Source organism: Anser anser (genome assembly GCF_964211835.1).
Source record: "Anser anser genome assembly, chromosome: 18".
Lineage (NCBI taxonomy): Eukaryota > Metazoa > Chordata > Aves > Anseriformes > Anatidae > Anser > Anser anser.
The window spans coordinates 3229225-3250000 of NC_139739.1; the positions used below are offsets into that span (position 1 = coordinate 3229225).

Sequence of the window (20776 nt, forward strand, 5' to 3'; positions counted from 1 at the left end):
GAAATCTGCACTAGGGTGAACCTCATCGTAAATCTGTTTTATGAGTCTGGGAATGGCATGCATCTGCAGAGAGATCAAAGGGAAAAAAATCCTTTTCCAGGGTCACGGAAAACTTATGTAATTGCTCTGCTCCTTATTCTGTATCTCTAAGATTACATTTTTGCAAGGTCTGGGACTCAATATTGTATAATTGTGGACCTCCTGGCTTGGCCCTCTCCTTCCCTATTGTCTTTATTCATCTAGTGTGACTGGCAAGAATGGAGCCATTTTCTCTCTGAGCTGCACAGACCTTGCCTGCACACTCCTAGTCATACTTTCCTTGCATGGTTGAGTTAAACTGATTGTGCTTCCAGGAGACAGTTCATTGCTACAGCGTCAGGAGTAGGTTCTGAGAACAATTACTTGGATTCTGAGCTTTTTTCCATTGTCTCTTGTTGGTTTTAACAAATGCGGTTTTTCTTGCACGTATACCTTTTTCTCATTTTTCTTAGTTGTCCACCTGAAAGTGCTAACTGTGGTCCCCTAAAGGCTTTCTCCACTGAGGGCATTTTGCTGTTTTATCTGTGCAGTATGGTTCCAAAGTGGTTGCACTACCCAAAGAGGGACATCCCAGGGATGGAGGACTATCGATGGATGTAAATATGGCACAGTGGTTCCTGTATACGTCCGGCTGTGCCAAACAGGTAGATATGCAAGGCTCCCTCATACTCTGGCTTTAACCTGTGAGCCACAGGCAACTTCTGTTGCCCTTAAAATTGCATCGTGAGACCCATGGCTGACCCAGGGTAAAAGGAATGCAGATGAGGCTTGAAACTGTCCCTCACGCTTCATCATTTCTGATGAGCGCCTCTTAGTCACAATCAAAGACTAGAAGCAGAGAGATAAGTCTGGGTGATGAGAGCTCCTGCTGTTCTTCTTTAGTCTCTTGGATTACTGAATTTCTATATAGTTTTTTTTTCTTCTTCTCTTTTTTTTTTCTTTTTCCTGCCTAAAGTAGAACGGACTTTATCACTGATAGTTCTTTCAGATGTAATTTGGACACAAAAAATTATTTAGCTTTCTCTGACACCTGCCTATGAAATCTGCTGCTGTTTTCTCTATCAAGAGAGTCTGGTAACTGTATAGGTCCTAGTTTGCCTTTACATTAAATATATTTGTTAACAGAACTAAAATAAAATATGATGACTCCATTTTGGCTGTATGGTTTTATTTTTCACATTTTGTAGGTAAAAGAAGTAATAGAAAGTAAATTCTTTGTGACAAGTTTCTTGCTGGGCTACAGGAAAAAGAGGTTTGAAAAGCTCAGGGTCATTTAATGACATTTATTTCAGATGCCCCCCAAAAGGTTTAAAACCCCACTAATGCCTAAGGAGCACGTCCATAGATGCTCAGGACATCCTCATGTAAGCCCTCCCACACTGCCGAATAGCTGAAGATAGTCTTTCTCAACAGCTGCACGCTAATCTTTCCCATGACAAGGAGAAGCAGCGCATTCTCCCCTACGCACATTTTCAGGGAGCATGGAGGGAAGGCCGCTGTGTAGGACACAGACACAGGTAGAGTTAGCCAAAGTGAGGGGAAGGCGATGCGTTGCCACCAGAGGCTGCTTTCAGGATGGCAGCAAGAGAACAGGCTGGAGTAAGACGCTGAAGGGAGACCGTATCAATCAGAAAGGGAGAAGCTCAGGAAAAAGGCATATGCAGACTACACAGTGTGGGCACAGCCATCTCTAGAGACATCTGTAAATTTTCTCCTTGCTAGCCCCGTACCATCATTACCATACATCACCTGCATTGCACTGTAGAGCCTGTTGGTCTGAAGAAGGTTACGGGAGTCACGTACCTGGACTTCCAAATGAGGGGGTTGCTGAATGCTTGCCCACAATAGTAAAATAACACAGACATCTAGACATAAGACGCTGAAAACTTGGGATAATCACCAAAAACGGGCATCTAAGTTACTGAGGGTGCAGTGCTGGAGGACTGCCTGTAGTTCAGAGCCACCAGAACAACGGTGGGGGGGGAAAGGGGATTTCATACATTTCAATTCAAAACTTTTACCAAAATCCTAAAAGCTCCATTTGACTAGACCATTTATGCAGAGATTTATTATGTGGATTAGTCTGCTGCCCAGGAAAAAGTAATGCTTTTGAAATTCATAGCAGTGATGTAGAGTAAGACAGGCTAATCATTTTCTGTTTTTCAGTTCAGAGTTACCCTAAAAATAGTTCATCTTTCTTCCTTGTAAAAACAGTTTATTGCTAGTTACTCAACGATGACGTGATTGTTGCTCTGATCTGATTAGTGCTCTGTCATTTGTACTGCACCAAGAAAGGGCACACAGATTATACACTACAGCAGCAGCAAAATTACTTTCTGAGACGAAGCAGAAAATCATAATAACTGTTATGAAAAGAAAATTGGAAAAACTCAAAAGCTATTTTTAGCTTTTATATAAGTGGACATTTAATAAATGCAAATTTAATGGATTCTGTTCACTGGCTTTTCCACATAGTTTGGGATTTGATGGGAGCATTCAAAAATCTTTGACTGAGTTTTGCAGTTGTATCTTTACTTCCTAACTTGCAACAAAAAGCTTACTTCTATTTTTTTTCCTTTGTTATTACTAATAGTCTAGCTGGTTAATTAATAAGGTTAAACATACCATAGAGAAAAATACCTGCCTTTCCCTTGTGAAGGCTGAAATAAATAAAAAATGTGCACAGTTAAACTTGGGATCTCAGCACTTACCAAATTTCTTCCATTTGGAACACCGATCAGAGCAGGCACTTACGAGCAGCAGCTTACTTTGCTTCAAAAGGCTTCTCCTTATCTTTATCCAGAACTGGATGAGAAAGTATTCCAGCTATAAAAACTCCTGTAGTGTTGTGCAGCTTTGCATTAGTTAGTCACGTTGACGTCAACTGTCCCTAGAGCCACAGGAGATTTGCACATAGAGCTAAGAAATGAAATAGTTACAGGCATCAGAAATAGGCATGAGAAAACAGTACATTTACCGTAGTATTTAACCAGCCATTTTATCATCTGGAGATCAGATTATTTTGTTTATATTAACAGTACCATTTTACCTCCGTATGAGCTATAGTAAGTAAAGTAAATGTTCTTAGGCTTCCTTAAGTAACCCAACTCTATGAATACTTACTTGTACACCTTTATTCACATAGGTATTACTACTAGTGAAGTCATATGTATAGTTGCCTACAGACATCACAGTTAGGTGCTGCTATTGTGTTTTATTATGTTTAAATATAGTGATTTCCAGAGCTCTCTTGATAAGGCTTTCCTACAGCTGTGATGCTGATCACTGTTACAAAATACAATACGGCAGAAGTATTTAGAACAGTTCGGAGCCTAGAAAACGGCCTTATGATGAGCATGAAAAACTCCTCTCCAAATGACTTGCTGGTTCAGGAGCTGGAAATGAAGTAGAGAGCTCTTTTTCCTTAGATCACTGTTTCTCGTCTGGCCCAAATCAACAGCGACTGAAAGTTCACTGTTATACCCAGTGGCTGTCCTCAGCAAGTGCTCAAAGCTGAGCAACTTGGCAGCATCGCTCCAGTTTCTAAATCACCACTCTGGCAGTGTCTGGTGAGCCTGGAGTCAGCGTCCACGAGAAGGCAGGCAGACACGACTGGGAGGCTGCAGAGGCTGAAGTGCTGTCGCCCGAAAGGTGTCACCTTGGGAGAAAGGTCGTGACACATGGCCAGGGTGGTGTGGGAAACTGGAACGCCGTCATCTTGGTTGTGGATGAGGACAGCACGGATGCTCGCAGATCTGCTTTCTCTCATTGGCCCTGCCTGGATTTGCTCAGATTTAAGTGAAAAAGACAAAGAACTCATTCTCTACGTTTGCCCTACATTATCTTTTGTAGCACTAGGTCTCCTGCTGAAGGAATGCTGTTAACTCTTCAGCTGCCTTTCTCTATCGCAATCTGTAATGGAAACAGAATTATTTTTTTTTCAGGGACGTGTCAGGGTTCAGTGAGGAAATACTGCATGAATCAACATTTTATCACAAGGTACCACCTGTCTTGACAACACCCAATTGATTAGTTGTTTTTTAACAATCAGAATTTCACCTACTTTCAGCTAGTTTAAAGAGTTCTTTAAATCTTCAGTATAAATTTAAAGGGGGTTCTCCACATTCTCAGTGTCTCTCTTTCTTTAGCGTTAGTTCCACAGTAACAGTCTCCAAAACCCCAAGGCAGCCCGTCTTATTCCAAGGTCACTGGGTGAAAAGGGTATTTTTCACAGTCGCGTTACACTGATTTTCATGATTGTGACAAAAAAAAAAAAACATGCTGTCAGCCACGGTGCTGCAGTAACGTCAAACTCGGTGAGGAGCTCTGGTGTTAGCAATCATACTCCAAATAATCAGCAGAAACTGTGAGACAAATCATGCAGTCCTTACTCTCACAAAACCCTCACTGACTTCAGTGGGAGTTTTGCCAAAATAAGGTCTGCTGGATTTAGCTCTGTATTCTTCCTCCTGACAGAACAAGTAGGAATTAAAAGGGCCAGCATCAGATTTATGAGACAGAGAGGAAAAAAAGAACTATAATTATCTTTAAAGTAATGACTTTCATCCAACACAAATCAGTGTTCCATTAGACACATTCTAATTTATAACAAAAATTGTTTGTGCAAGTTTTTCTCAGCACAACCAAAATCCACAAGGAGTTAGCAATACAATTTGATTTTTATTAGACATCTATGAGAGGCTGCCTTGCACAAATCTAGTGCTGGCGTATTTATAGTGTTTAAAATGCAGCCTTATGCATTACTTTGTATTTAACGGTATTACTTTTTATTTACTATAAAAATAAGAAGTATATTTTTACCTTTTTTTAAATCTCCATTTCTCATAGTTTGGAGAAAAGTATGTTTTTGCAAATTGGGATGCACACAACTGGCATTTGCTGAATGCCAAGAACTAGAGTACTTTTTCTGCAAGAGGATCTGCACAAGCCAATGCCTATTGCACCATTTCAGTTCAGTCTGTCATTACAGAACAACATTTCATTTTTAAGCTTCTAAATTTTATTGCAACTGCTCAGGTCTTAAAAGCACTCATTTATACAATAAGCACTTAATTAGGTCTACTTCTGAAACAGGATAAAGACAAATCCTGCACATTTTGCTAATACTGGAAAAAATGCAGTTGATAGGAGTATGGAAAATGGGATCTTACCAATTTTCAAAGATAAATTCTCTTCTCTCTCCTTACTTCTTTTCCCTCTAATGGAATAGAAAATATGCCTGGCATTTAGGAAGCAACAACAAAACTATAAAGGCATACATCTTATACAAAGACTAACCATGTAAGGGAAATAATAAAGGAAATAATCTCACAATTTCTTCATTATAGATTTTACAACTGGTTCATCTTGAAGAAAATGTGATTGAGATTTTCTGCAATTAAAATAAATTCGAATGCAGTTTTTTAACAGATTACTGTTTTTTAAATATGTCGAAACTCTAAGGTTATAAAATGGGAGGAATAATGCAGTTGATTCGGTTTGCATTATTGCAGCATTTTCTGGCAAGTAACAGTGTTTAGGCATTTCTTTGGAGTTAGCACATAAATCTCAGAGCCATTAGTGATGAATTAGCAAAAGCAAAAAGGGTTGATTAATTTGGAATTCTAAAAATTGAAGATCTAAAAATTAAAAACCATGTGAAAATGATGCATTTTGCGTATCAACTAGCATTTAAATGATGCATTTCTTTGAGACAGCATCCTGTGGACTGCAACATTCAAAAATCGATTTTTTTAGAGTATATATAAAACATCGTACCCACCTCCCTTTTTCCATGTTTTAAAGCTTGCCATGTTTTCACAGCATATTTAAAAGAAAACAGAACTGTATCAGAACACTGAAAGTCACCCACAGACAACCTGTTCCACTAATACTTTTACATTTATACTGCATCTTTTGTCCTAAAGGATTTCTCTACTTCATTTTCATTTTATGTAGGCTGATTAGAGTGCTCAGGTATCTGCATGAGTGAGTCAGGAAACAGTGAGAGATCCAGTTAATGTTCAGAGGACAGCAACGAAAATTGGGAATTTATTATCTCATGGGAAATGACAAAATCATCTCAAATCTCCTTAGGAAAATATCTCCCACAGCTACAAATGAGAAGAAAACCTGAATCCTTCTGACAAGGAGATGGAATGTGGCATACTTCGTAGTGGGTTGTTACTGATGTGCCTACTATTCCTTTTGTATTTTATATTTACCACGCTGTACTTCAACCATTTGTATGTGAAATGCATCACTTTAAAATCTATATACGCTAAAGGTTCTTTTCTGCTTGTTGCTTTAATTGCATGAAGTGAAGGTTGATCATAAAATATAACGAGAGGGGAAGAGAGAACTCTTATCCTGGAAAAAGCACTATAAATATTTTCCTAGGATCATTAACGCAACCCTGTAACACTTCACCCGGTGTAGCGGAAAGAATTATACAATCATTTTATGAAATTTCTCAAAAGTGTTTATAATTCCATCCCAAATATATGTGGCTTTTTTTAAAGTGTAAAGAAAACATCCTATAATTCTTAATTCTGTTATCAAAGTTATTTTCAACCTTTGAAGGGATTCACTTGCTAGGGACTTGGCAGTGTCAAACAAATGTTCGACTTTTATTCTGACACTTCTTGAAGAATTTGATTGAAACTATATATGTCTAGATAACACCCAACAAAGTGCCCCTCTTGCGTTTGTTTCAAGATATTTTTGGAAACAACAGAGGCGACCTTGGATGGAGCTGCTTTTCCAATTTAGGACTTCATTTGGTCTAAGAGAGTAAAATTATACTCTTCAATCCTTTTGTGTAGCCACAAACAAAACAGTGTTATTATTTTATGCTATTGTAAAATTGTTTTTCTGTATCTTGCTAGCAGCGTCTATCTGTTTAGGATAGGAAGTATTTTAGGTAATCAACAGTTATGTTCAAATGTACATATAAATAGTCCTCTAGTGTATCACGTCCCTTTAAAATACTGTGTAATCTAAATGAGCACTGGTCCTTTATGTAATACCTTTGGTTCTTAAAACTAGTGTTAATAAATGTTAGCCTTTGTCTTTGCTTATAGACAAGAATCTGATTTCAAGCCAGGGCTCACACAGACTTGATGTAAAGTCTAAATGAGGAGAGTGGTAATGCTGGCAAGTGCTCTGTGATGGGACTGCCACCTGTCCAGATCACAGGAGAAATATTGTTTGTCAAGCTTCAAGTTTAAAAGCCAAGGTTAGGAGCCAGGTTCTTTGTACATCTAGAGTGGGGTGATTGTTTTCTTCTGACTTTGGTTTGCCAGCTGTGCAATTGTGTCTGCAAAGTTTTATTATATCTAATCACTTAGGAAGTTTTAAATAGTTTGCACTTAATTTTTGTTACAATCAATATACTTTAATTAATTTGTATTAGTGTCTGCTACAGGCATACTGCAATCTGTAACGAAATGAAATTAGTTTGTTGCAATGATAATGCAGTTTCATTGCTGTGAATAGAAACAGAATTGACAGAGTACAGTATTGTCATTTATCCTCTATAATATTTACTGTCTTAAATAATAATTTAGCCTTGTGTCATCTAATGGTCAAATGCAAAATATAACATGGAAACTAAATCTGGGATATATTTGGCATAAGTGGTATATACAAATGCAGATGTAAATCTACTACTCGAGTATATTGTTTAAACTCATTTGATCATGCTCCAATGTCAATACATATTTTTGTAGCTCCATTTTCCACTCATTATGACTGATGGTTCAAGAGCTAACTCTAGAATATGTAGTTCCCTGATTTTATGGCATTGTCATGTACAGTAGCTGCGGACAGCTTAAGAGAAGTAACTGTTAATTGATCCTGTGAACCTATATGTATATGAGTATGACTATATTAGCACATGCAGAAATCACATTAAAATAAACTATTTGGTACAGCAATTTTCATCGCAGAATCTCAAAATAATTTACAAACAACCTTTACTAAAGTCTGTTGACCACACAGCCAGATAAACAAGTTGCTGCTATTATTATTATTCGCTAGGTGAACAAACCATGGTACAGAATGAAGCGAAAGCAAAAGTAGGAATCTGGTCATTGTCTCTGTGCTCAGCCCTGGTTGTGGCCTAAGGGTATGCCCAGAATCCCCAGCTCGATGCTCTACAAGAAACCTCCCTGAGCCCTCTCCTGACCCTTGTTCAGACGCCCTAACCCTCATCCTAGTCTGATGCTTACCAGTGCAGTTGTCAGCGTCCCAGCTCTGAGTATCCTCATCTGACCTCTGCCACTCCCTAAAAAGTAATTCAGAAATAAAACATTTGTACATTTGCAATCTATTAATTCATCAAAATGTGTAAAGGAAAGGTCATAACAGATACCGATAAACAAATATGATACAGATGTGAAGCCATTTTTCTGAAGTTTTTAATTAAATTGTAACAGGGAGTTTCAAACTATAAAAAGCGTCACAGCTACCTTCACTGAGCTCATGGAGGCAACAAGACCAAATGTGAGATTCTCTGTTATCCTGACAGCTTTTGACAATCGCAAAGAGAGAAATATCACGAGAAGCAGTCCTAAGTAGAAACACGGTGTGCACATGCATACATGCATGCAAACAAAGATTAGGTTTCTTAGTTATAAAGCAGTAGACAGCATTTTAGGGCAACTTATTTGTGAGCCTGTCCTGTGTACATTTTCAGCCTTTTACAAGTGCCTACGTTGTGCTGTAACTGGAACGTTAATTATACAACTAGAGAAATAACAAGAAACTTTTTCTTAAACACCCAGAGGAAATCAAGATACTTTTACTACTCAGTGTTGCTTTCAAAAATGTAAAGAGGCGTGACTGAAAGCACATGGGAAAACCTGTCAGGCTTAGAGCATGGTGAGGGATGAGAGAGTTTGTGCTTCTGGTTCAGTGCCCTGGCCACTTGTGGTCAAAGCTGTTTCTTCTGCTCGGTTGGTGTATCCTCAGTGTTCCGGCTGCTGGAATTGGTTGGAATTGGTTGCAATGAGACCCTCTCAAATACGCAGGAAGCAGATTTATCACTGGAGCGCTAATTTTTGCTTTTATATGTGAGAACAAATCCAGGGTCACCTCAGTTAATGAATAACCCAGTCAGTGGTGATAGGTCCTACTTATTCTGATAAATTTGGCTTTAAACAAAAATTGAAGTTTTGTTGATACAAGCGTATATCACAGGGGAATAAAAACACATTTTCCTCATGAAAGATATTCAGTGTAAACAACACAGAAGACATACATGTTAATATTATATCTTGAAAAAAGTCTGAAACATCATGGCTTTCACTAAAAAAAAACAAACACCTTTTTTAATGCAAAGTTAAAACTTTCCAAAGAAAAACTATACTTTCTGAAAAAAATGGTTCCTTAGCAAAACAAAACAAAACAAACAAAACAACACTATTAGCTTTGATGGAAATCTTCTCCTTACTTACTAGATATTCAGCCTGTAATTCCATTAGAATCCGATGAACTGTTCACAGCAGGCTCAGTGATGCTTACAGCATTGTATTCTCCCTGGAAGGGCATGGATACTGGGGTTTAATAATAAGGGAATTTTTCTTTGCTACAGCAGCTGCTTCAGAGCCAACTTTACCTGCAAATACACAGTGCTAATGCAATTTATCTTTGAAACAATCCCTATGGGTACATCGAGGTTTTATAAAAGGCTTTCAACAAACAGAGTGGGTTGCAGTGTTATTGCTTCACTGATGCATAAATATTGAATATCCAAACACAACACTAGCTAATTAAGTTGGGGGTGACTATTGGTCAGAGATAAGGCACATGGTAAGTAAGCATGGATTAAGCCTGCCCTCTTACTGCACATACTATGGTTGCTCCCTGAATACAATGAGAATGTAGGTTTCCAGGAAATTAAATCCAGCAATAATTTACACCTGGAAGCTAAAAGAAGGTCAACAAATATTAGATGGAGCTTCTTAAATTGCAGTGTGTTGTACAGACTGCATGGAACTTCAAAAACAAGATCTGTCCAGTAAAATAACAGTGAGAACTTTGCATTGAACTGAAAGTACTACTTGGAATATACTAATACCTTCAGGGAAAATTGTCTTTGCAAGGCAGACAGTAAACTAAAATTCACAAAATGCTGTTTCAAAACCTGACATACATGCAATCCATGCAGGCACGGACCCGCTGCCGTTAGACCAGAGCCAGCAGCCGGCCCAGCCAGCCAATCTGCCAAAAGCAGAGACATCACAAAACAAGTTCTGTTTACAAGATTTTATTTTCCAACATGACTTGGTTCATAGCCATTACTGCACTGATGGTAAAACACTCAATCCTCATACCTATGTGCGCGCAGTCATACCCACCTTGTGCAAACTGCTTGCACAGCTGACTCCATGTGAAGAGTTTTGGAGAACTGACCCATCTGAAACCCTTTTTCTAAAGGTTGTTCACTGCCACCCATAGTGGGCACACAGGTCCACAGACTTAGCTAGAAGATTCTGTATGCAAGCTCATGCTGTTTGCATATTTTTTTAAAAGATAAATTACTACATAAAGTGCTGTCAATGGTCTACACCCAGATGAGTGGGCAAGTTAAAGAACATGAAAGAAGCTAGGTGACGGGCAGAGCACGCTCCCGCTCCCACTTACCCTGCCTGTGGAACCAAACTGCTGTAAAGAAAACCCAGACTGCCCAAACAGAAAGTTATGCAAGACAGTCGCTTTGCATTCAAAAGAATTCTGTCCCAAATGACTTAAAAAAGCCTATGTTGGTATGTTCATTGACAGGTTAGACTAGCACAGCAATACACGTTACTGAACAGTTAGGAAAAACCACCTGGTAGCCTGAAAGAGGTGGGACTGCCCTTCTCTGCAGTGCCATTGTTTAAACCAGCCTGCAATTATTGTGAAAACATTTCTTCCGCTGTGCTGGCACAAATCTTTGTGGGGCTGCACAGCCAGCCTGTTATTAACTCAGTTACTCAGCTTATAGCCACAACTGAAGGGGCGAGCAGCAGGCAAGGAGCTGGAAGCAAGTGGGCATGGATGAAGAAAGGGGGTCTGGAGCTTCCCAGACTGCCTTCACTGTCAGAGAAAATGCAGAACTGCACCAAAGTCTGCCGTTTCTGTTGTCCTTGATGTGCTTCAGTGATTAGCCAAAGACATTCTGAAGACAAATTAGAAAAATAACAACTGTTTTATTAAAAAGCTCATGAGCAAAGGTGAAATATCCCCTTCATCAGAACCTACGTCCCTAATGGGATGTTAAGTGATCATGGAGTGAAATAAATAATAATTAAAAAATAGACAGAAACGCTGCATCATTTAACAAATGCTTACCAGGCGACCAGTAGTGGAAGGCAGGAAATTAATACTCATAACTTCTGATTAGTTTTGCCAGAGGAGTCACATGCTGCTCTCCTTTGTGTGATTCTCAGAAAATGAAAGATGCAGAATGAGATTAATACATCCAAACTTCCCAAGCTCACACAGGCCTTTGATTTTCCAGGGAATGTCCTTCTCTCCATCATCCTCCCCTCATAGGACATATGTATTTGTTAACTAGACCAAGAAGTGGGGGAATCTGTTTTCCTAACAATTTACCTGATGGCATAAATCGGCCTACATCACTTTCCTGATGTAGAATCTTGGGCAGATCCCTTCTCATTTCCTGACCAGGACTTTGGAACAACCAAAGAGAAAACAGCCTGCCCTAATTAGTGTACTCCATCATTAACACTGAGCCCTGCTTGTTAGAAGGCAGGACTTCACCACTTCTACTGAGTGTCACCTTAATGTCCAGGCACGTTGGATCTGTTCTTCAAGGCTGATAGTTAATGCGAGATAAAATACAGCAATAGGAGGATCATAAAAATGCTTATGCAAGAAACAGTGGAAAGTTCCAAAATATTGGAATGCAGTTATGGGTTATTATGTAATTCAATTAGACAATATTTTTCAATCTCTTTAGCGATGTGAATTTAAAAGATGTAATAAACCCGACTTCATCACATGCCATGTATATGGTCAGCTTAAGGTAAGAACAGGTGAACGATAGGCACCACAATGGCCTGTTTTTCATATGTTCCTTTGCAAAAACAATACTGCTTTGTTGCAAAGGAAGCACTCCTTAACAGTATTTTTCTGAGTAAATGCTTCCATCCTGAGCTTCATTCAAAATATACATAACTAATACAAATGTAATAATAACATATATAACTGCCAGCAAATCATGTCATAGCATTACAATATGCTTAATCATTTACAAAAAATGTCTTATAAAGTCAGAATATTTGATTATGGGAAATATAAGATTTTTCTGAAGATTAATAGGATGGCAATTGTTAGGGGAATGATTCACTTATGCTGTATCCTCTCCAAGCTGAATGAACTAACCTCTTTTAAGTCAACCAAGTCACACCTAGCTAGGAGAAAACAGTCCGACCCAAATAATCCATAATTAGATCATCAGCTGCTAACACTATTGATCTCCTGAGATTTGGGGTGGCCTCAGCTGCCCTCATTCTCCAGCTGCAACTCAGAGAACAGACTTCATTCTTGAAAGAAAATAGAAATTTTAAAAAGACATGTGGATTAGTAAAATAATGATGTTGAATGTCTGTCTCAGAATTGTCTTAATTTGTTAACATACGATCAGAAATCAGATTATGACCATGTCAAACAGAACAGCAATTATATTATTGCTTACATAACTGGGGGTCTGGTCGCTGCCTTCTGTTACAGCTTGCAGGAAAATTCAGGTGCTCTTCAAAGAGATTTAAGTCGATAATATCAGACTTGTACTGTCAAAATCACCCCATAAGGTTAAGCAGCAAAGACAGCCTTTCCACAGTTCCATCTTTACAAAGCCAAACAACTGGATCAACACTGAAGATATAAAACAATAAATTTCTGTATTCTCACGTATTGAGTATTCTATGCTTAATGCCTTTAAGAACATGATATTCTTGGAATAATTCAAATTGGTGCGCTGTGTTTCTAGCATTTCTTTTCCAGTGGTCAGTATATGAATGTAGTAGGTTACATTGAACTTTCTTGATATATATTAAAGTAAAAATAAACATTTCAAATTTAGTAGCTCATGATGTAATTAAACAAAAAATGTTAAGTGCAACAATTTCACTTTGATTTAGAATATCTGACTCACAGCACAGCTCTGATGACTATTAAATCTGCTTGAAAAAGCAAATCTTATTGGTACCAGGTACAAATAAAACTCACAATCCTTTCCCAAAATATCTGTATTAAATCCTGTCAAGCACAAACATACTGAGACACACAGGATCCTTCAGAAGGATCAGGAGGCCCTCACACTAACTGCAGGGTTTTTTCCTCATTTCTGTGGCATATGTTGTATCAAAAATCACAGCGAAAAGAAATCTCATGCTTGAAATTGAATTTTTTTCTCACATTTAACTCAGCCAAAAATCCTGTGATGGCAGAATTAAATTTGGGTTTGTTCTTAAATGGTAAGGAAGCTACAATATGGAACAATTACTGGGTTTTTACTCCTAACTACAAAGACTGTTACGTTCTCTGAAGATTTATAATCATTTTAAAGTCATCTGCAGCTGTCAAATAAATCCATTGCCTCTGCCCAGATTTTCTTATGAACTTTGTTAGAGGAACTTGCGTATGTACTGATCTAGAAGAAATAATTAATCTTTTTTTTTTTTTTGTAAAATAGAATGAGTATAGCAGATGGGAAGTGACATTCACTTATAAACACATGTAAGCAACATCTTAACCTAAGCTGAGGCTCTCTTCCTCGCATGAAACATAAAAGGTGGACTACTACCTTAGGGCCAGATCAGGCAGCACATCTAAAAATTTAATTCTAGACTGGTCAGACTTGGACTGGGGAGAGAACGATCTTGGTGGTTTCAGTGTCTTTGTCTTCTGCCAATATTTTTATTTTCTTGCGGTATAAATATCCCTAGAGGAAAAGATTTCACTGCATGTAACTCTTTTTTTCTGTTGAGTCATTTGGCTTGTTTATGTATCCTATGTAGAGGTGTAGTTTTACAAAATGCCTACTGCATGCACGAAGAACTCCTCTCTGAACAGATCCTCTACCTGAGCATCAGGGAAAGAAATAAATGTGTAACCGATGACATTTCAAGGGCAAGGAAAACAACTGTTCTGAGGAGAATTAGCTGATTTGGTTGGTGTTTATTTTTACTTCTATCTAGCAATCTGCTCTCCAACAGAAGATGCTTATTTGCAGCAGAGAAGGCTGTCTCCTGTTTGGACTGGCGCCCGATCTGGAGAAAAGGTGTGACTAAGGACAAAAGGTATGTCTTAAGCATGTATTGGCTAATGGAAAAGGGTCCTGGTGTGGGAAGGGATATTGTATGTGTCATGCATGATAGCTATTGAAGGATAAATTCTGCATTTCTTCCCATCATGCTTCTCATCCACTACCATATATTAAACCTGCCTTACACTCAGGAGTGCGTATTCCAAACTAAGATATTCCACATCTGGAATTTTAGAATTAATTATTCATCAAGAACTTGCGTAGAGAAGCTCTAAGGTATAGCTCAGTTAATTTATTTTACACATGCTTACTGCCAAGTTGGAGGGCATAACAATTTCACAAGTCTTTTCCTTTCAAGAACTGTTTGGAAAAACTTTTACAGTCCTGGTATCCTGTAATGAAGGTCTGAATAACTGCAGATTGCAAACCGAAGTAAAACAGATTGCAGCAGAATGGCAAATAGGTTAAGAAGCAGAAAAGAGCTGTTACTTTTTGCTGCAATCACTAAGAAAAATGTAAAAGGATAGAATCCACTTCCATCTGCCTAGGGCTCAACCCTTATTTTTAGGTTATTTCTACTGTAATGATTTTGTCTTGCACACTCTCTCACGTAAGACATTAAATAATGCTGAGTTACTGATGTGCCAGCTATGGTATCCAGTAGTTACCGAATATAAACCCGAGTGTTTGCTTTCTCCAAGTCTTTGCCTCGGTAATATCTTTAAACATAATAGCCTCTGCCTGTTGGCTTGTTTTCTCATGGGGAGGGTGACAGAACATTTTGTGTTCTCTTATCTTCAATAGCAATGAAACAGGAGGAGCTCCACAATGCGAAACCAAATCTACTGCTATTAATACAACATCCCAGCCACAGAGAAGAGATTTGTTTATTTATCAAAGCTAGAGATGCCTCTCTCTGACCTTTCCAGAGCTTGTGTGCTTTAGCTGGGAATAGATTCCATAGAACTGGATGCTCTTTTTAAAAATATACAATAAAAAACTTACCCCTGTCCCTGAAACAGAGCCAAGGCTCTATCCCCAATTACATGAAATGCCCTGTAACTTTGAATATTTAGAGTCTAACCAGGGCAACAGTCCGTATTCAGTTTTGATTGCTTTGCAGCTGCACAGAGACCGGCCAGCTTTCCAAAGCCCACTCGCCTTTCTTGCTGCCACTCAGCGGCACACTCAGCTGGCTGTAACCATACATGGGCCCACTTCTCTCGGAGGCCTAGCATCTGCCTGCAGCCTAAGAAACCTGCCAGTAGAGTTTGTTTTTTTGTTGCAGAATTAAAAAGTGTTACAGACTGTACAGTTTTGTTAATTTTTCTTCTTTTTTTTTTTTCTCCTTGGCCATCGAGTTCCCCAGCTCAGCACGTCGATTCAAACACCGCTCACTTGGTACCTGCTCCATGACTGCTCGGTATTTCAGCCTACACAGACTGTTAATGAGTTACAGAAGCAAACCTGGGAGTAGGAACTAGAAGCCCTACATGTCCTGATTCCAAGGCAATAATCATATTATATAAAGGGAAAACAATATTTATGCCATCTCCTCCTCCTCCAACAGTTACAACAGAAGGCTGCACACAGCCCTTGGAAGCCCCAGTCTTACCTGACAGCTGTGCTCGGAGTGTGCCTGCTTAATGGGGCTCTTCCAAAGACCAGGGCTTGTGGCTGCCTTTGTGAAATCCCACCAACTGGGTTGGTTCCCCTCTCTTGCCCCTCATCCCTGCCCCTGGGCAGCTGCAGCATCCCTCAGCCGTGTTGGTCCAGCGCCCACGCAGAACTGCCAGCCGCATCACCGAGCTGTTCACCTGAAAGGTAACACAGAGAAAAAATCATAAACGGTTCAGCGACTAACCTGTCTGTCAGATGTAGTGATAAAACTGCTTGTGGGGCTGAACACTGAACCTTTTTTTTTGCTAAGTAACTTTCCAGTGCCTGTACCCATGTAATGAGGGAAAGTAAAGTGACTGAAACCGGCACCAAGGTGTAAGGTGGGAGCACCGCTGCTTCTTTGGGCAGAAGTACCAGATTTGGGGCCGGGTAAGTTGTTTGTTGAACTATGTCTTATGTCAAAGTCTTGTTCTAATTACCATGTCACTTACACTTTTCTAGGCATTACATATAGGGTCCTGTGGTTTGACAAAGCCAATACTACCAAAGCTACCAATACTAGCCAAAGCTACTACCAATAAGTAGCCTTAGAAATAAAACGGAAGAATCCAAAATAACTGTCTCCTCTCTCCAACCATTGGGCAATATTATCTATAAATAAAATCTCCCAAATATTATTCTGAACCATATAGCAGCTTGGAAGGCCAAAAATCTGTCTTTCATTACTCTAGAAACTACTTCACACTTTTGAAGGAACTGGTTTAGCAGTGATGCATCCCCTCATGCTCTGACCAACTTCACACTTCATTTTTTATCCAAATCCAAGTAACAGGCTTTGGGGACCTTGTCTGTATTCCTTCCTACTCAAGTCTGTTCCCATCTGCCTGATCCCCTCAGTGACTTTATAATACTTCTTTTGTGTCACCAGAACTACTGCTGCCTCCCAGTCAAACTTCCCACACTGGTCTCTAAATCTGCACTCCCTGCTTCGGCATGTTCAGATTTTGTATCTGCGAGTGCATGAATAAGGGCTTGTTCGAAGGCACAAAATTTACTACGGCCATTTTACATTTTGGGTTCAGACTGAGCTCTGTCTCCGTGGAAAATCGCCAAAAGGCATCTGATCCTGGTAATTAGGGGACGGTTATGCGAGGAACCTGCGGAAAGAGGGCCCTCAGCCTGCCTGCTCTGCAGCTGGGGTTTCTCCCTGGCAGTTGAGCCCGGTGATGTGAGAGGTTAGTCAAGAGTGGGAGCAGATTCCTGTGGGGCTTCACCAGCCAAATTCCTATCTAGCAAAAGGTTGCTACAGCAACTCTGAGCCTCCTGAGATACAGAAATTATTGTAATGGTTGCTGAAATGCCTCCCTTCTGCTCTGAGACAGGATAAGGAAAATCCTTCCCCGTGATACAGCCTGGTTACCCACTACCACGCTGCCACACCAGCTCTGTACAAGCTCCAGGCTTCCTGAACTTGCTCAGGAGCTGTGGCCACCTTTCACCTGAAAGCAAGATGCAGTTACCCATTTGCATGTAATGCAAACATAGGAATAATAAACCCAAACGCTACACAACTAGCACTACGCTTCCAGCACATTTTTCCCATGGAGAGGATATGAGAAAAAAAACAAATCATAGGATAGGAGTGAATATGCTACTGAGTTGAGCTGAAGAGAATATAGAAACCTGTGCATAGCCAAAATGCGTATTTTCTTGACCAGGGTTTCTCGTTTTCAAAAAACACATAGATACAAGAAAACATAAACAAAGCAAAAAAGGGACAAAACCCCTCATAGCTTCCCAATGACTGTCCAGAAGTTTTTTGGCTGCCTCCAGCCTGAGCATGTTTTCCTCTGGCATTTGGCCCGCTCACAGGTCATTCAGTCCACTGGCGTATGTAATAAATACCAGACAGAGATGATGCTTTGGACAGAATGGGAACACTTGTGACCTAAACAGGACCTGGATCTAGAACGGGGTGGACTAAGGATAACAGGGGCATAGAACCAGCAAGTATCAGCATACTCCTAAGTGCAAAATCTTTCTCAGAATTGCTCCTGTTTACCTCCCTTTTGCTTTTGAGCTACTCAGTTTGCTCTGGAAGCCAAAAATGAAAACAGCAAAATATCTGTTATCTGAAATAGTAAGAATATCTGTTATCTGAAATAGCACCTGTGCTTACCTGAGATAACTGAATGACTTTTAAAATTCTTTAAAAGAGAGGCCATAGCTTTTTTACAGCTGCTCAGTTTAAACCTGACCATTGCATTTTGGTCACAACAAAATAGGATCAAATTGCTCTGGGTACAGATCCGGTAAAATTGATACAGTTACCTCCTGGCAGAATTTGGCCCAACATGCCTGGAACATCCTTTGGGATTATTCAATTCAAAATATTGCACTAATCCAATCTCCTGAAGTTGCCAAATGTTGTAATGTCTGGTATCAGCATGTGGTGTTTTATATTTTTTGATGCAAGCTTGGTCTCTTGTTAATAGGGTATTTCTCTGGTTTCTTACTTCCCCCAGGTCTGTCAGCTTTTGGGCTAACCCCGAGAAGCCGGAGAACAAACTTTGCTTTCAGTACATCAGAACACCATGCTCAAGTCAGAGGAAAGTTTTTTTTTGCTTCCTTCAGTTTAGTGTCTCCTGTGAAGCTGATTCCCACAGATCAAGAAAAGTATAGCATTTTTAAAACAAAACATTTGTTAACGAAGGATTTCCTGGATTTTTCTGCTTTCTTATTTACACTGTGATCTGGACACTGTGAAACCACTGTTTAACTTCCAGTATTATTTATGGAAGCCAGGCTGTTGCTGTTTCCAGCCCTTACAGAGAACTTTCAGTTTGCAGTTTCAGTACCAGGTGCACAACCCTGGCTTAAGTTAATCAGCTGAAAAGTATCACACCGTAAGTACGCAGCCCGCTGGAGCCCTGTCTGAAGTTCCACAGGTAGGGCCTTTTTGCAGGCTGTAAGCTACCTCAGTAGTCGGGGTCCCAAATCAAGAAAGCTCCACGTCAGTGAGATCAGAACTTGGGATTGCCCAGCCTTTTCGATGCAGCAGAGGTAGGTACTAGTTTGGAAGCGTTCCTATTGTGCACAGAGAGAAATTTGAAAATTTACCAGCTCACTTATCAATACAAAAGACTTCATGCCTGAGCACAGAAACAGATTTTAGGAAATGAACCATTTTTATGAGGCTTTGCATGTTACAACTACTGATCAAAACTCTTCAATTCACAATAGAAAGAAACAGGCAAGGAATAATGATTTAAGCAAACTGGATCCAGCTTCTGTGCTGTCAGCGTGACTACTCTGACTTACAACCACGGTGAAAAAATCAGTCTGTAGTGTGACCTTCCCCCAGCATATGGGCCCTGGGTTTGCATGCTGCAGCATTATGCGCTACCTTTCACAGCTGCATAAACTAAATGCAAAGTAGTTTTAAATCGTTAGAAAAACAGAAATCAAGATTTTTAATTATTTTGCATGAGCAAAAACCACCATGTGTATGGTACAAAGCAGTACAGAATCAGGTCAATGAAGTTCACGTGACTGCTATCTGAGCGAGGTTGTTAATGATTGCACAATAGGGAGCTTTAACGAACAGAAAAGGATGAGAGAGAGCAACAATAAGTAACTTATTGAAAACTCAGTTCGGGTGCTCCTTTACCTTACAGTTCTCCTGTCCGACACCTGCAGCTTTCTGTCACCTGGCAGAAGACCTGGCATCATTGCACAAACTTCACCGTCACACCAACATCACTTACAGCCACCAGAAGTCTTCTAGGATGACAGATAAAGGTTAGAGCCTGCTGATGACCCAAGTGGATGTCAGTAGGATGGAATACCATTACTTTCAAATGCTTTTTTGAAAACCTGGGGAAACACATCCCCAAAGTCTTTATTAAAAAGTATTAAGACTACAAAATCAAACACTTGCTCAAATTAGAAAATGCTGGGTTAGAAAAAGAAGCCCGGAATCACGTAATTAAAGATTACTTTAGGGTACATGCATGGAAAGGCAACCTTTCTTCTGGCATTTTCTAACTTCAGTGTGCTTGCAAATTATTCATATTTTGGCAAAGATATTGGATATGTAAAATGTATATATTATATATAGAACCGTATTTATCTCTGGTATATTTTTGTCTCATAAATGCAGTTTCCTGTTTCCATGTTAAAAATTACAATATTAACATATTCAGATGCCAGTTGCTGGATTTATTTGCTTCTTGATAATCCAAATGCTGAGCCTGGATGTGCTCAGCCTCTCCATACTTCAGTCTTATCTAGCACTTTTTCTAAGCCACCCAGATAAATTATCTCAATGTCCTGAGGTAAAGTGATTCTCTTGTCCAGGGTGTCTGGATTGCTCTTTTTTTTTTTTTATGCCACACAATCATAAGCTCAAGTGTTAATACCGATGAACAGAAGTTTTCTATATTTCACTAATTTAATTTTTAAAAAAATGTGCAATGCTGTACCAAGAATTTCGAAATAAAAGTGGCTTTAAAAACACTGCTTTAGCAGGAATGTGGCCAATTTATTTCAGTGTGCAACAATCCACATAAATAAAACCAACACATGAATCTGAAAATAATCTTTATGTAGAATTAGAAAAGTGGAAAAAAGAATAGAGAAGGAGACCCGCTAATTCATCTTCTTTCAAATCATGTAAGAATGAAACATTCATTTGCACTTGAACAGATTTAGTTCTCCAGAAGGAAGCAAAAAAAGTTTCCCATGATTTTTTTCCTGTAAATTTTGTAAAAATCCTTAGAGTTACCAAGTTAATATAGAAGCAAAAAGAACATATTTAACTTTTATGGCATTCAAATT

The 20776-nt window shown here is 39.3% G+C and overlaps 1 protein-coding gene and 1 long non-coding RNA gene across 4 annotated transcripts in view; one reads left to right on the forward strand and one right to left on the reverse strand.

The window, feature by feature from the left end:
* The window catches only part of IFT81 (intraflagellar transport 81), a 61821-nt gene extending 41422 nt beyond the window's left edge, over positions 1 to 20399 (forward strand). Inside the window, exons 19-21 of one of the 3 annotated variants that reach the window (XR_014573617.1) lie at positions 14250 to 14351; positions 15679 to 16366; positions 18463 to 20399. Coding sequence is in view for 2 of the 3 variants with exons in the window: in XM_083804312.1 (XP_083660438.1) it covers positions 570 to 766 (197 nt within the window). In the remaining variant the exon portion in view is untranslated. Of the gene's footprint in view, positions 1 to 569; positions 1191 to 14249; positions 14354 to 15678; positions 16367 to 18462 lie in introns of those variants that run through there. The other 2 variants (XM_083804313.1, XM_083804312.1) reach the window with 2 other exon arrangements.
* On the reverse strand, positions 142 to 14240 carry LOC310883649. The gene is made up of 4 exons (XR_014573629.1): positions 11377 to 14240; positions 9498 to 9579; positions 8271 to 8326; positions 142 to 3951 (listed from the first exon to the last, which is right to left on the reverse strand). It is a non-coding gene; the product is annotated as an uncharacterized lncRNA (long non-coding RNA).
* Positions 20400 to 20776: the final 377 nt, after the last annotated feature.